Raw genomic sequence first — 15,724 nt, forward strand, 5'->3', positions numbered from 1 at the left:
ACATCTGATAAGAATGTGTCAAAGAAGAGAAGCTTGAATGTGTAACAGCTATTTTGAAACATGGTTGAAAATGTTTTTAAATGAAATACATTAAATAATGTTAAAGATCAAATAGAATTTCCATCGTGCCAAAAATCTGATAAGAGACATGTTCCAGGAGTGGGATGACTCAGGTCTGCTCACAAAGGGCAGGCAGACGGTTGCATATTGTGGAATTTCCTCTGACATAATTCAAGAATGAGGGTGCATATTCTGTGCTGCTGTGAATAATATAAAAAGCCACAGAGGCTCTCCATCCAACACAAGTCCTCTGGGACAACAGAGCTCACAAGCGTCTAGGACAAGAGCCAAGAAGAAACCAGAACGAAAGCACCTTGCGTCAACATGACTTCCAAGCTGGTTGTTGCTCTCTTAGCAGCTTTCATGCTTTCTGCAGCTCTGTGTGAAGGTAAGCATGCCTTTCTGATCTACCAGTTTTCCTGTGTCTAAATGTGATCCTTAGATTGCAAGATTATCCTTCCTGCTTTAATAACATTCTTCTTATTCAAGAAAAGGAAATAATATTTACAGTCATTTCATGTTCAATTGAAGTTTTAATTGTTTAGGCTTGATTTATACAACACTTAGAAAAGTATAAAGCTTGATTAATGTCGACATTCTGTTCCTATCATTCATACTGTGTAGTATGCATACATTTAATTTAAATCTATAATTTAGAGTGTATCTTATTAGAGGCTACAATCACCCATATTATTATTAACTAATATCAAGTATGGTAAACCTGGTAATTTTACTCCTTGTGCTGTTTTAGTGACCAGCTTCAGACAACTATCAATTCCTCTTTGGTTTAGACACCCTGACAAATTGTAAACCTTTTGGGATCCCTCCTATGAAACAAATGCAGTTAGAAATGTTCATAACGGGGCGCCTGGGTGGTTCAGTCGGTTAAGCGTCCGACTTCAGCCCGGGTCACGATCTCGCGGTCCGTGAGTTCGAGCCCCCCGTCGGGCTCTGGGCTGATGGCTCAGAGCCTGGAGCCTGCTTCCGATTCTGTGCCTCCCTCTCTCTCTGCCCCTCCCCCATTCATGGTCTGTCTCTCTCTGTCTCAAAAATAAATAAACGTTAAAAAAAAATTAAAAAAAAAAAGAAATGTTCATAGCATTTAGTTTCTATATATTTTTTCTTTTCTGTTAAGCATTAAGGATTTTCCCAAGATATGAGATATCTTTGTGCAACTTACTTATCTATTTTTATTAACTTTTTCTGAAGACAATTTCTCCGTTGTTGAATTTTAGTTTACCTACTGTAGGTAACATTGTGGCATCATAGAAGGTTGCACAATATCAAGTAGAAAAAAATGTACTGTGAGGATGTCAACATTTCACAAAGGCAACTCCAAGTCTTTATGCGGGAAGTCAATCAATTCTGTCATTAGTGACAGTTTGTTATTTTATTTCATTTTTATTTTAAAAGAGAGATTGAGAAAGTGGGTAGAGGAGAAGGGCAGAGGAATAGAACGAGAGAATCTCAAGCAGGTTCCAGGCTCAGCATCGAGCCAGATACAGGGCTCAATCCCATGGCCTTGGGATCATGATCTGAGCTGAAATCAAGAGTTGGACGCTCAACGAACTGAGTCACCCAGGCGCCCCAACAATTTTTTTAATTGAATTTAGGAGCTAGGAGAATATCCAGGCTTCCACTCTGAGAATGAGTTTACTAAAGATGAGATGTTTACCAAACATCCCGTCACTAAATGACCAGGTTGAAATTAAGGAGAGAGTAGCCAGCAGAGCTGTATCCAGGTTGAAATTAATCCTGAATTGATTTTTTTTTTCACAGCTGCAGTTGTGTCAAGAATTAGTTCAGAACTTCGATGCCAGTGCATAAAAACTCATTCCACACCTTTCAATCCCAAATTAATCAAAGAACTGACAGTGATTGACAGTGGCCCACACTGTGAAAACTCAGAAATCATGTAAGTACTTTCAAAAGTGATTAGATATTTTACTCCAGCAAACCTATAATTGAGGAAGGTAGAAGTGTCATACAAAGTTCTAGGTACAGGAACACAGCAGTGGGCAAGACAAGAAATTCTTTGTCTCCATGACATTTACATACAGTACCTCTCATGCCTCGTAGCTAACAACAACTTGAACTCAGATTTTATGCCTATATTTCAAGAACCACGACTCGAATTGACAACGGGATGTCTGAAACCCACTAAATACTGATTCAATCATATCTCTGTCATTTCAGTGTAAAGCTCGTCAGTGGAAAAGAGGTGTGCCTGGACCCCAAGCAAAAGTGGGTGCAGAAGGTTGTGGAGATATTTTTGAAGAAGTAAGTTGTGTTTTTTTGTTTGTTTGTTTGTTTGTTTTTAATTTAGATGCTTCATTTATTCTGAGACATACAGTCTAAAAGTTAGCCTCTAATTTTCTTGTTTTTGCTGGAAGACTACTCTCTAGGGATCTGCCCCTTTGACTTAACAAAAAAATAGCGGCAATAGTGAGTTTGTTGTTCTCAAGACTGGGAAGACCATCCGTCTCAGTTTGTCAGGGCAAGTCTGGGCTTAAAATGCTGTGCCATGCATCATTAGTATGGTTCCCTCAGAAGGGTGTCAGTTTGGATGATAACTTATCTGGTCTTTCTATTTATAGAAACAATAGTTTCAACAATAGTTGACAATTAGGACATTTCTAACACACAAATATCTAGGACTGTATTAATTTCCGTAGTAAATGTATTTTCAAGATCCATACTCTCCTCCTGGTTCGAATAATGTTAATTTACAAAATTTTGATTTTAATTTTACTTCTTTTCAGAGCTGAGAAACAAAATGCATAAACAAACAAACACATTCTCCACGGTTTCCAAGAATTCTTCAATAAAGATGCCAATGAGACTTCAAGCAAGCAAATTCACTTCAGCACTTCATGCAGTGTGTGGGTCTGGTGTAGGGTTGGTTGCCAGATAAAATAGAGTATGCTCAGTTAGATCTGGAGATTAGGAAAAACAATGAATAGTTTTTTTTCCCAATGTCCCATGACACTGTCCCATGCAATATTTAGACACACTTATGTTAAAAATATTATTTATTGTCTACCACAAATTCAAATTTAACTGGAAATCCTGGATACGTTTTGTAGTTATTGTTACAGCTTTCAACCTCAACCTGCTGGCCAGGATACATGAGTCCCTGTCCTTGTTTCCATATTTATTCCTCAACTGGAGAAAAAGTATCAGTCACCATCCCACCTCACAGAGACGTGAGGACATGTGGAAGCACTTTAACTTTTTCTCATGTCAGGCGAATTATTATGTGCAAGTGAAACTTGTTTGCTTATTTATTATTTATATATTTATTTAAGACACAAAGAGGGGAATCTCTCTGTATAAATTGGGGAAAATGGGAAATGAAGCATTGTTGGTAGGATAGTATAATGACGGTAGTGAATTTTTATTTATTTTGATATTAAATGATGTGACATTAGGGAACTATGTTGATCAAGGGTACCAGATTTAGCAGAATTGAAAACAAACAAGAGACCCAATTAATTTTTATTTCAGATAAACAATGAATAATTTTTTAGTATATGTATATTACTATTTATCTGAAATTGTAATTGAACTAGAAATCCTACTTTTATAGTCCTAGCCTTGTCTTGTCACTGCCTGCCTTGTACTGGGCTGTGTTGAATTGTAAGAATCCTGAATTATAATTGTTTCTCAAAGCAGCAAAAATTCAACAGGCAAAATTAACCGAATAATTTCTTGCTAGTTAAAACTTATTTATTATGTACAAATGGATTCTTCTAATTTTATTTAAATTATTGTGTTTTTAAACACTGACTTTATTTTCTGACTTGAAGATGCTTTTATGTATTCCCAAAGAGATTTTTTTTTCTGCTGTTTTGATGGTGTGGAAATCTAAGTGTAACTATGAAACAACTTAAAATAAAACTTATTGTCAAAGTTATTGGGTGTTTGTCTTTCTTTAGTAGTTTTAAAAGTTATGGTTTTATAACTTTTTATATTAAAAATAATATTTTGCATTAAAAGACATAAATGTACTATCAACAATAGCCAAAGTATGGAAAGAGCCCAAATGTCCATCGATGGATGAATGGATAAAGAACATGTGGTATATATATACAATGGAGTATTACTCGGCAATCAAAAAGAATGAAATCTTGCTATTTGCAGCTACGTGGATGGAACTGGACGGTTTTACGCTAAGTAAAATTAGTCAGAGAAAGACAAAAATCATGACTTCACTCATATGAGGACTTTAAGAGACAAAACAGATGAACATAAGGGAAGGGAAACAAAAATAATATAAAAACAGGGAGGGGGACAAAACAGAAGAGACTCATAAATATGGAGAACAAACATGGTTACTGGAGGGATTGTGGGGGGGGTGGGCTAAATGGGTAAGGGGCACTAAGGAATCTACTCCTGAAATCATTGTTACACTATATGGTAACTAATTTGGATGTAAATTTAAAAAATTAAAAAATTAAATTAAAAAATAATAAATAAAATAAAATAAAATAAAATAAAATAAAATAAAATAAAATAAAATAAAAGACATAATGCTTGGGGTGCCTGGGTGGCTCAGTTGGTTAAGCGTCTGACTTTGGCTCAGGTCATGATCTTGTGGTCTGTGAGTTTGAGCCCCACATAGGGCTCTGTGCTGACAGCTAGGAGCCTGGAGCCTGCTTCAGATTCTCTCTCCCCTGTCTGTCCCTCTCCCACTCACTCTCTCTCTCTCTCAAGAATAAATCAACATTAGAGAAATTTAAAAAAATAAAAACTTAAATGCTCCCTCTTAGCATTTTGTATATTATGTGGAACATTACAAACCTTTGTAGAAAAACAGAAATCTCGTCCAGAGATGGGTTACAAATGGTAGTCTCTTCCATAGAACAATGGAAGTTTTCTCAACTCCTCATTGTATTCCATTTTTGCTAATAAGGCTGACTTCATATTTTTAACTAACCAACCCAGGTGTCTGTACAACTTAGCACAGCTGAGCACTCAGTGAAAGAGGGAAGTGGATACTCATTGCAAAGCACATCTTAGCTAATTGAGGAGTGAAACTGACACATATGAGATAAAGAAGATTAAATATGATCAAAGACCAAGCATATTTGAAAATAAGTAAAAAAGAAACTCTTAAAAGTAAAAATACAACAATTTGACTGAAATACTCAGTGGAGATGTTTTATAACAGATTAGACACTACTGAAAAGAAAATTAGAGATCCAGGAACTAAAACCAAAGAACTTTATCTGGAATTCATATCGAAGAATTAAAGAGGTGTTAATAATAAAAAAAATAATTAAAATCATGGAGGATTGGGGATAAGATCTTACAAATACCTAGTTGAGTTTTTACAGGTGGAGGAGAGAGGAGAGGGTGAGAGACAACAATGAAAGTGACAATGTCAATGGCTGAAACTTTTCCACAAATGATGAAAAATAATAATCCACAGCTTCAAGAAATCCAACTTACAGATGCCTAACTTTACATTTCTACTCAAAAGAGAAGGATCTTAGAGCTTTGATTCACATTTATCTACCTCCTCACTCATTTACTATTGCTTTGGGGTCTTTTAAGCCCACTTTGTTTGAAAGCTCCACAATGTGGAAGGAGGAAGAAGAGTGTTCTCTTATTTTTTCATGCATTGGTTCATACCGCAACTTTTCCTCTGTCATTTTTCTCCTTACAACTACTCAGGTACCTGCCGCTGCCATTCTCTCTGTGGGTCGACATTATCTGTGGTGTGGACCACAAAGCCCATTCTTTCTCTCTTCTGATTCCCAATACACTTGAGCACAAAAGTGTGCAGAATAATAGCATCAATAAGAGATTTATGAGTAATACACAAGAAGCCACCAACTGGAAATTCAACCCTGGTACTCACTGTTCCTAAAAACATTGTTTCTCAAGGTGATTTCTTCTTGCCTGTATTTCTTCTCAGACCGTGTGAGGGGGCCTCTTTTTCCTCAGAGTTCTGCCTAAGTTTCATTTCCACATTCTCCTCTTTGGATTCAAGTTCCCTTGTCCTACCACCCTTTGCAGTCTTTTATCTTATGGATCTCATACACAGTGAATAAAACAGATAACAAACAATTTTAGCATAACATTCACAGGAAAAACACAGGATTTCTCAGAAGCATATAGCAAAGAGTTACCTCACCTAACTAGACTACACTTCACTGAGAAAATCTAAACTGGAGACTGAAGGATGAGGAGAAGTTAGCCACACAAAGGGAAGAAGGATATGTGGGCAAGGCTGGTCTAGACATCAGGGGAGAAGTGATTTGTAGGCAAGAGCATGACACAAATTGAGAAGTGAAAGAATTTCAATGTGGCTGGAGTTTAGCATGAAACAGAACAAGTCCTACAGATAAAGCTGTGCTAAATGGACTCTGGAATCTGTAAGGGGCTGAGATTTGGAATTGAAAACTTCTAACAGATTCCAATTACCGTCATTTTAAATTGCGAACATTATAGGCCCTTCTTCTTCCAGAGTCTCCTCCCAAAAGGAAGTGAGAAGACAAAAAGCAACTCAAAAGTCTGACCTTGGGGGACTTTTAATGCCATTTGTAGTATTATTTTTATTAGAGGTAGTAATAAGTATTCACCTTAAAACTGAATTGTAAAATACATACATAGTACATGCAACAAACAAAATCAACAAATTTTTATAATTGCTGGTTTGTTTGTTTGTTGCTAAAAATGCATTGAGAAATAGATGCATAGGTTAAAGTTACCTAAGCAGAATCTTTTATTCTCAAGATTTTGGTAAATAAGCAGACAATGTGAATCAAAGAACTCCCAACCTTACACGAAACCTCTCAATGTGTTAAGTACACACCTTTAATATGATCAGTGTCTGACCCTGAAAGCAAGGTGAAGACATCTGCACCACCAATCTGATAAATCTTAATAATGACTCCTTATTTAAAAACCTAATCATTAATTTCATCTTTCCTGCTTTCAAAATACACTAAAGGATTTTATCCACTTTCTCATCTATGTTGTCACTGCCATAGGACAGCAAAATATTCCATCAAAAAGGCAATTCATGGATCAAACTGGAGAGTGGGCATCATGTAAACAAGCCAAAAAGGAAAAACGGAAAAGAATAAGAGAAAGTATGAGAGTGCAAGAACGAGAGAGAAGGAACAGCCAGTCAATTTGCTGAACTGAAAATTTTTGCTTTAGCGAAATTACGTATATAGACATGGATTTTATTTGTACAGACACAGGCTTAGACTCAAACTTGAGCACGCGATCTATTACTCCATCACTTTAACCCATTTATGTGGAATACAAATTGTAAGTCTAATTTTACCAAATAGAAGCATGAGTGCAAATATACATACACACACAAAATGAAAAGGAATGGAGAGATAAGAATAAAGTGCTCACCTTAAAACTGCATTCATTGTAAACCAGTATAATACATAATACATCATATGCACAACATACGAAATCAAGTAAGTTTCATAATTGCTGCTTGTTTGTTTGCTAGAAATGCGCCAGGACATAGATTCATAGGTTAAAGTTAACAAAGCAAAATCTTTTATCATCAAGATTTTGGTAAATAAGTTGAAAGCATTTTTTTATTATAATACATCTATTTTCCATTGGGCCTAGGTTTGAAAATTTCAGAAGAAAAGATGAAAAACAATTTTACTTTTCGCTTGTAGTAGTAATACAGCAAACCAAAAATTGCTTAAGACTGTATTAACCCTGCAATAACAAAAGAAAGCTTTAGAAGCAGTAATTTCTCCATTACTCACTTAAAAATACAGCAGACAGCAATTGCCTCAAGTTTAGCAACCATCAGCTAAATTTGCAGATCACAGACAACAGATAGGGAAATTTTTAATGTAACAAAGTAAACACCAGGCTATTTCTTCCCACAAGATTTACAGATGGAGCAATTAGGTATTCTCCAGAAGATTACTTAAGGGTCAAAGAACCCAACTCTCAGTGAGTGAAGAAAGAGATCTTTCTACACTTTTTGCATTCCCATAGATAAAAGTCAAGTGGATAAATATTATTGTTACAAGACTTTCTAACATGATTTAGCAAGATGATGTTGGAAAATTAAGATGGGAAAACATTTGCAGATGATATTTCCATATAAAGTCTGCTTCAGACCTACCTAGAGGAATGTTCTAATCACTCTAAAAAATTACGGAACTTGGGCTAAAGATCAGTTTAAATGTGTCTAATAAGTCTATTTCATAGGGCATGGTTAGCTCATGTTTTAATCATGTTATGATACAGTTCTTTTCACCTCTGCCTACCTTTACTTTTTCATTGTGCTTCCAAAGGTTTCATCATGCCCCTTACAAGAATCCCATATGGAAACATGTGTCATTAAAGTCACAACTTGTTTCTGCTCAGGTTGTCTACTGGTCTCCAGCAGCTTTATCATGATTTATGTGAGTCAACCCTCTACTGACTTTCCACACCAGTTTCATTCTTCTCTACTATATGCCGGTCACACTTATTAAACAGCTGATTTGAAACTTTTTAAGGGGCGCCTGGGTGGCGCAGTTGGTTAAGCGTCCGACTTCAGCCAGGTCACGATCTCGCGGTCCGTGAGTTCGAGCCCCGCGTCGGGTTCTGGGCTGATGGCTCAGAGCCTGGAGCCTGTTTCTGTTTCTGTGTCTCCCTCTCTCTCTGCCCCTCCCCCGTTCATGCTCTGTCTCTCTCTGTCCCAAAAATAAATAAACGTTGAAAAAAAAATTTTTTAAAAAAAAGAAACTTTTTAAAAATGAAGTTTGTGATTATTGATTCCACTTATAAATGTATCTGGACGGTTACAAAGATCCTCCCGCAAAGCTTGAATGAGGTCTCTGCGCTGATGTGAAATGCACACGGACTTCTCCTTATATGTCCTTTTTCTAGCACCAAAGTTTTCCTGAAGAAATTTTTTCGCTCTTCCTAAATTTAGTAAATTTCAGTTTACTAAAATTCTGTTTCATTTTCTTTAATCTCAAAATAAAGGTAAGAATTAGTAATGGTTACTAATTAGAATTTAAATCATATCTTCGCACGTAGTATTACATAAATTTTATATAAACCGTGTGTTTTCTTTCTCAGTCTATATCTTCTCCAATTGCTTAAAATTTTGACCAGATGTTATAGTGAACAAAGATACACTAACTCTGATTTAAAAATATGGTATGCTCTGTGTGTGTTGTGGTAGCAGCTTTCAGATAAGCAGGGGAAGAGACTAAAATAATCTACGTAATAATGAATTAGAGTTAGAGATACCAATATGAATTCATATTCAGTATAGATATACATGGATCCATATGGTAATATTTACAGTATTTATAAATAGATATATATCCTTCCTTTGTCAGCTTATAGGACCTAGAAATGATGACACTTAGTAGCAACAAGCGCACCATTTTCTGACAAAATGATCGAGGGCTTTTTGGAGAACTGTTTGATCATAAGACTGGGTCAAGAACTATGTATGGAATCTTAAGTATCTTCTAACATCAGAAAGTAAGGAAGTGCTTCCCTCCAAAAAAATTGACGAGGACATGTCAAAGAAGAGCTAGAACCAACTGAAAGCTGGACCAATGGCCAAAGCTTGAACAAATTGAGAACAAAATAAAGCAGTATATTATAACCCCAAACATAATGCAAATATCCATGAGTCCATATGGATATAAATAAATGGTTGAGTAAATAAATGAATGGAGAAGAGACAAATCTCCCATGAAGAAGAATTAAAAATAATTTACATAGATGGAGGATAACTATGTACTTGGAGGTGTAAGCTGTGCATAGTGACTTCATTCAAAAAAAAAAAAATTATGGAAGGGACAGGAGGAAGACCACAGAGGAAAGGTGCCATTTTCATTACATCTTCCTTTTCCATCCACATAATTTATCACGTTGATGTGGACCTTGGTTGACACAGTATTTTTCAGGTTTCTCTACTGTAAACTCATTCTTCCTCCTACAATATATCTGATCAGTCAAAATTGGTCAGACCAGTCAGAATGTCAAGGTTATCTTAAACAAGGAAATTCTGAGCAACTGTTATACCTAAGAGGAGCCTAAGGAGGCATGGCAACTAAATAAAATGTATCGTGGAATTTTAGGTAAAATCTATGAAAATCAGAGTCAGGTATGGGCTTTGGTTAATATGAATTGTCTTGGTCACTTTGGGCTGCTATAAAAAGTATCATAGTCTGGGTGGCTTATAAACAACAGATACTTATTTCTCACAGTTCCAGAGGTTGGAAATCCATGCCAACCTGGTTAGTTCTAGTAAGGATCCTCTCCCCAGGGGCAGTCTGCTGCGTCCTAGTTGTCGTGTCACACGGCAGAGAGCAGAGTCTGAGCAAGCTCTCATATCTCTCCTTATGAAGGCACTAATCCCATTAAAGAGGCCTCTACTCTCATGACTTAATTTCTTCCTAAAGGCCTTGCTTCTTAATACCATTACTTTGGGGGCTAGGATCTCAACAGACAAATTTGAGGAGAAAAAACACTCAGTCCATAACAATCATGTAACGATATTGGTACCCGACTAATGTAAGATGTTAGTAATTGTGGAAACTGGATGTAGGACATATGAAAACTCTCTGTAATATTATCTCAATTTTTCTGTAAATCTAAAGCAGTTCTTTAAATATAAGTCTATTTAAAAAAATAAGTAGGGAGATGAGAAAAAAATAAATAAATAACCTACAGCATGTAGTAAGTTGTAGTTTTCTGCCAATAATAATAAACTTGGTACATGGGCTATGAAATTGGTCTCTAGGGAGCATGTCCCTTAGGCAGTGATGGCGCTAAGCTTATCATTAATCACACCTGTACAGCTTTGTCTTTCCTTCTTTGAGGTTTGCTCCTAGAGTTATACTGGGATTGGAGAACTTGCCAAATCTCTATATGTGTTTTGATAATCATATTTGATGAACAAACAGGTTAGAAAAATGTATGTAACATCTAAGTACCATCAGCAAGAGGTCATGGGGATTATGGTGAACTGGAAAACACATGGTCTGCCTGGAGATATAAGAATTTAAATGATCTTAAAACACAGAACTTGCCAAGCCAAACTCTTGGCTGCCAGTTTGTACCACAGAATCAACTGATAAAAACTAAGCCCCCAAAGAAATTTTGTAATCTAATAGTAAAATCTGGCACTATATATAGTCCTCTGTGGGGAATAAGCTTAGGAATTCTCTGAGCCTGCACTGATGGGTTAACAAGATATAAAGAATCAGAAAGCCATAGGATGCTCACACCCAAGTTTGGGTAAACAAGATCGGGTAAATAAGATTAGGTAAATCGGGAAAAGGCCCCCAGTATACGACAAATGGGGCAAAGACCCCAGTGTAGGACAGACGGGACACAGGCCCCCAGTATAGGACAAAGATATAGGACAAGAGCAGCAAGCTGCTTTCACAGGAAGAAGGACCAGTTTAGGTAAACAGGTAAATAGGGCTATTGACCAGCTGGTGAATATGCCCAGAGCAGAGCTAATTAGCAAAAGAAAGATGCCTTGTTGACCCTGAGGTAGCATGCTCTCTCTTTCTTGTCCCCTAGGCCAGTTAGGTAAACAGAGGTGGGGCCTCATGTTAACTGGAAACAACCTTCCACCAAGCACCAGAATCTTGTTTTGTATTGACCCAAACCCCTAACACCCGCATATCTCCAAAACCTCCTTCTCCCCACACCCATGAATTAATGTTCATGGTTTCATTGTCTCTCTGTAAATGCGCATCACGCTTGTAAATCTTCTGATCCTAATAAAAATGGAGCAAGGACCCTTACTCGGGGCTTTTATCTCCTCCTGGACATTAGCCTCTCTTGCATTTTTAATCCTGTGCCCTACTCTCTTGCTGGACAAGAGAGAACTCCAGACCCAGAGTCTACAACGGTCCTCTATTATTGAGTCTATTGTTCTATTTATGTCTACTTGCCTTAGATTAGGATCAGATAATAAATGTTGGACTACATATGTTAAACACAATATGTTTTAGGGTTGTTTATTTTGTTTTTGTTTTTTGCATCTGGAATAGTAGAGTCAAGAAAAGCCAAAAAAAAAAAAAAAAACACACCCAACAACAACATTCAATAAATATGATTTAAAAGTCAAATTATGGGGCGCCTGGGTGGCTCAGTCGGTTAAGCGTCCGACTTCGGCTCAGGTCACGATCTCTCGGTCCGTGGGTTCGAGTCCTGCGTCGGGCTCTGGGCTGATGGCTCAGAGCCTGGAGCCTGCTTCCAATTCTGTGTCTCCCTCTCTCTCTGACCCTCCCCCATTCATGCTCTGTCTCTCTCTGTCTCAAAAATAAATAAACTTAAAAATAAATAAATAAATAAATAAATAAATGTCAAATTATTCAATTCTTTACAATGCCCAATTAAAATGAAATGCAACACAAGAGAGACAAGGTCTGAATGAGATCAAGAGAACAAAGTGTTAACAACTGTCTCCTTTTCACTCTGTTTTCCCCAGTTACCTATCACTAGCTCAACAGATGGGCTAAGCCTGAACTTCAGTCTTCCCAGGTTCTTAGGCTTAAACTGACAAGATGAATAAAAATATAAATACTAACCTCAGGAGCAAATTCCAGCAACCCAGTCAATGGGCCATGAGCTCTAATAGTCTTCTATCTAACCATGTTTTCCAATAATTTGTCCTAATCAGTCCTTAAATTAATATCACCTTATATCTATGCTTTGTACTGGAGCTGGCCAAAAAACAGGACTCATTTATGCATGCATCACTTTGCATTTTATTTATAGTTACTCTATCATTAACCCCTGCCCTCTTCAGAGCTTAAGGTTCTAGCTTTAATCTCAAGCATTAATTGGATTAACCAGATTTATCTAGTTCCAGGCAATTCCACTCTTTGAGTGGAGAGACAATTCTTCATCTTCCTTGTCCCTCTCCCTCCTCACAGAAATCTTACTACATTTGGACATGCTCTCACTCCCAAAACAAACAGCCATTGTTTGGAATTTCTTGCCCACTTCAATGGACCTTCTGATACTACAGACTGAGAGTCCACTATCTTCTGGAAATATCATAAACCATAGAAGTGCCTTCCCTGGGATTTGTTGCTACAGTTGACTTAACTTGTCTCCAGCCCTGTCTGAGCTCAAGTGCACTTCTCAGCCACCATATGTTCTCCACCAAATTTCAACTTCCTACTCTTCTCTCTTGTCCAATGTTAATAAGATCTTAGTATGATTTGAATTGTTTTGACATGAAATGAAAAAAGAAGAAGGGAAGAAAGACATATGGAGATGGAAAAACAGAATGCAATAAATATGAGGTCTGTGCATAGAGAATAAAATATGGAAGCAAATTTCCTCTTACTATGACTTTATTTTGTCTGACCTGCAACTCAATAAGACTTGACTAGCATTCAGTAAAAACAAAGCTAAAGGCTTTCTTCTTGAACCATATAATATTTTCTTGCCTTGCTCTCTGTTTTGACAATCCCGGATTCTGAGCATTTCTTTTTCCTCCTAACTACACTCCCCCACTTTTTCTTTAGATGTAATAACCGAGATTGGATTTAAGTACTGACTCTTGGCTTCCCTCCTTGACTGTTATCTGTGCTGTCCTTTGCACTGTGTCTGCCTCTGACTGTTCAGAATGTCCTTCAGCTTAATTCTAACATAACTTTGAGATCTTTTTATTTAGTTCTCAAAACAAGGAATTTGGCAGCCTGAGACAGAGATATTCTAGAAAAATTAATGTTGAGTAGAGACAGGTGAGGAATAATTAATGGAATTCGGATAAGCTATCCTGGATTCCCAACTTAAGAAGCATGAGTCTGAATTCAAGCCTGCCCCATGTGTATTTCTTTACCACTTTTATTCAAGTTGAGAATTCTTTACATAATTTCCAAAAGTCTCCATCCATCTATTATTTATCTATCTATCATCTATCGATCTATCTACCTATCTATCATCTATCTATCCGTGATCTATCTATTGATCATTTATCTATAAAGGTAAATGGAATTTCCTATTGTGTTAAAACTCTTTCTTGTGATAAAATACACATAATGAAGCATACCATTTTAACAATTCTTAGGTTCACAGTTCAGTGGCATTAAGTATATTCACGTTCTTGTGCAACTATCACCACTATACATACCCAGGACTTTTTCATAATCCCAAATTGTAATTCTGTGCTCATTAGACAATAACTCTCATTCCCTCTTCTCCTCCAGCTCCTGTCAACTACCATTCTTTTTTCTGTAGCTATAATTTTGACTACTCTAGGTACCTAGTATAACTGGAATTATACAATTTTGTCATTTTGTGACTGGCTTATTTCACTCAGCATAATGTCTTCAAGGTTTATTCATGATGTATCATGTGTCAGAATTTCTTACATTTTTTAAAGTTGAATAATATTCCTTTGAAGGTATATACCACACTTTGTTTAACCATTTATCCATCAATGGAATCTTGAATTGTTTCCACCTTTTGGCAATTGTGAATAATGTTATGAATGTGAATTGTGAGTAATATAAGAACATTGGTGTACAAGTATATGTTCATGTCCCTGCTTTCAATTCTTTGGAGTATATATCCAGCAGTGAAATTTCTGAATCATATGGTGATTCTATTTTTTTAAGTAACCACCATACTGTTTTCCACAGCAGCTGCACCATTTTATATTCCCATCAGGAACACACAAGATTTCCAGTTTCTCCATATTCTTGTCAACACATGTTATTTTCTTTTGCTTTTTAAAAATATTACCCATCCTAAAGGGTATGAAATGGCATCTCAAAGTGATTTTAATTTGAATTTTCCTAGCAATAAGTCATGTTGAGCATTTTTACATGTGCTTATTAGCCACTATATATTTTCTTTGAAGAAATGTTTATCTGAGTCCTTTGGCCATTTTTAAATTGAGTCATTTGGGTTTTCTTATTGTTGAGGTGTAGGAGTTCTTTATTTATTCTAGGTACTAATCCCTTATCAGATATATGATTTGAAAATATTTCCTCCCATTCTATGAGTTGTCTTTTCACTCTGTTGATAGTGCCTGCCAGATATGCAGAAGTGTTTAATTTTTATGAAGTCCAACTTATCTGCTTTTTCCTTTTGTTGCTTGTGCTTTTGGTATCATATGTGTTAAAAATTTTGTAATATTAGATATTTCCCCAGTTTGTTCTGTAGGATTTATACTATCTGATGCTCTAAACTCTAAGAAAAGCGTTATCTTCACAAGAAAGAAAAATCTTGAGAGCTAAAATACAAGGAGTTCTTAGATCCATCTGGGGATTGTTCTCTTGCTCATTGTTCTCATGATCAAACATCTATTAATCTCTGTAAACTCATAAGAAAAATATACAATTACTGAATTGTTCTCTGAGGTGGTTCAATTTTCTCTCTCTTTCTGGAAATTTCCCTGCCAGTAATTATTGGGTATGGGTTATTATGGTATGGAGGAGAGTATAGGAAAAAAAAAAAACTACCATAGGAAAAAAAAGGATTTTAATCTATATAAAGATTTGAAAAAAATTTACAGTTTTGACTTGCCTTGAAATGTACCATTTTTAACTCCATGGTGCAACTGTCATCATGAGGTCTTTAAAACTTCCCAAGATTCTGCAATGCTGACCAGTTTCTATCCTTGTTATATTAAGCTTCCTCTAAAAGCTTAAGGAGATCACAGTCACCAATGGGGTAT

General features: G+C 36.3%; 1 protein-coding gene across 1 annotated transcript; it reads left to right on the plus strand.

The window, feature by feature from the left end:
- The first annotated feature begins 294 nt into the window (after nucleotides 1-294).
- Nucleotides 295-3,976, plus strand: CXCL8 (C-X-C motif chemokine ligand 8). Its single transcript, XM_047090885.1, has 4 exons — nucleotides 295-448; nucleotides 1,840-1,975; nucleotides 2,257-2,340; nucleotides 2,823-3,976. The coding sequence occupies exons 1-4, from the start codon at nucleotides 385-387 to the stop codon at nucleotides 2,842-2,844; spliced, it is 306 nt and encodes a 101-aa protein (XP_046946841.1). The 5' UTR covers nucleotides 295-384; the 3' UTR covers nucleotides 2,845-3,976.
- Nucleotides 3,977-15,724: the final 11,748 nt, after the last annotated feature.

This window comes from Lynx rufus, unplaced genomic scaffold, assembly GCF_022079265.1.
Source record: "Lynx rufus isolate CCGP_SWC_20201006 ecotype Redwood Valley unplaced genomic scaffold, mLynRuf1.p SCAF_3, whole genome shotgun sequence".
NCBI classification, from domain to species: domain Eukaryota; kingdom Metazoa; phylum Chordata; class Mammalia; order Carnivora; family Felidae; genus Lynx; species Lynx rufus.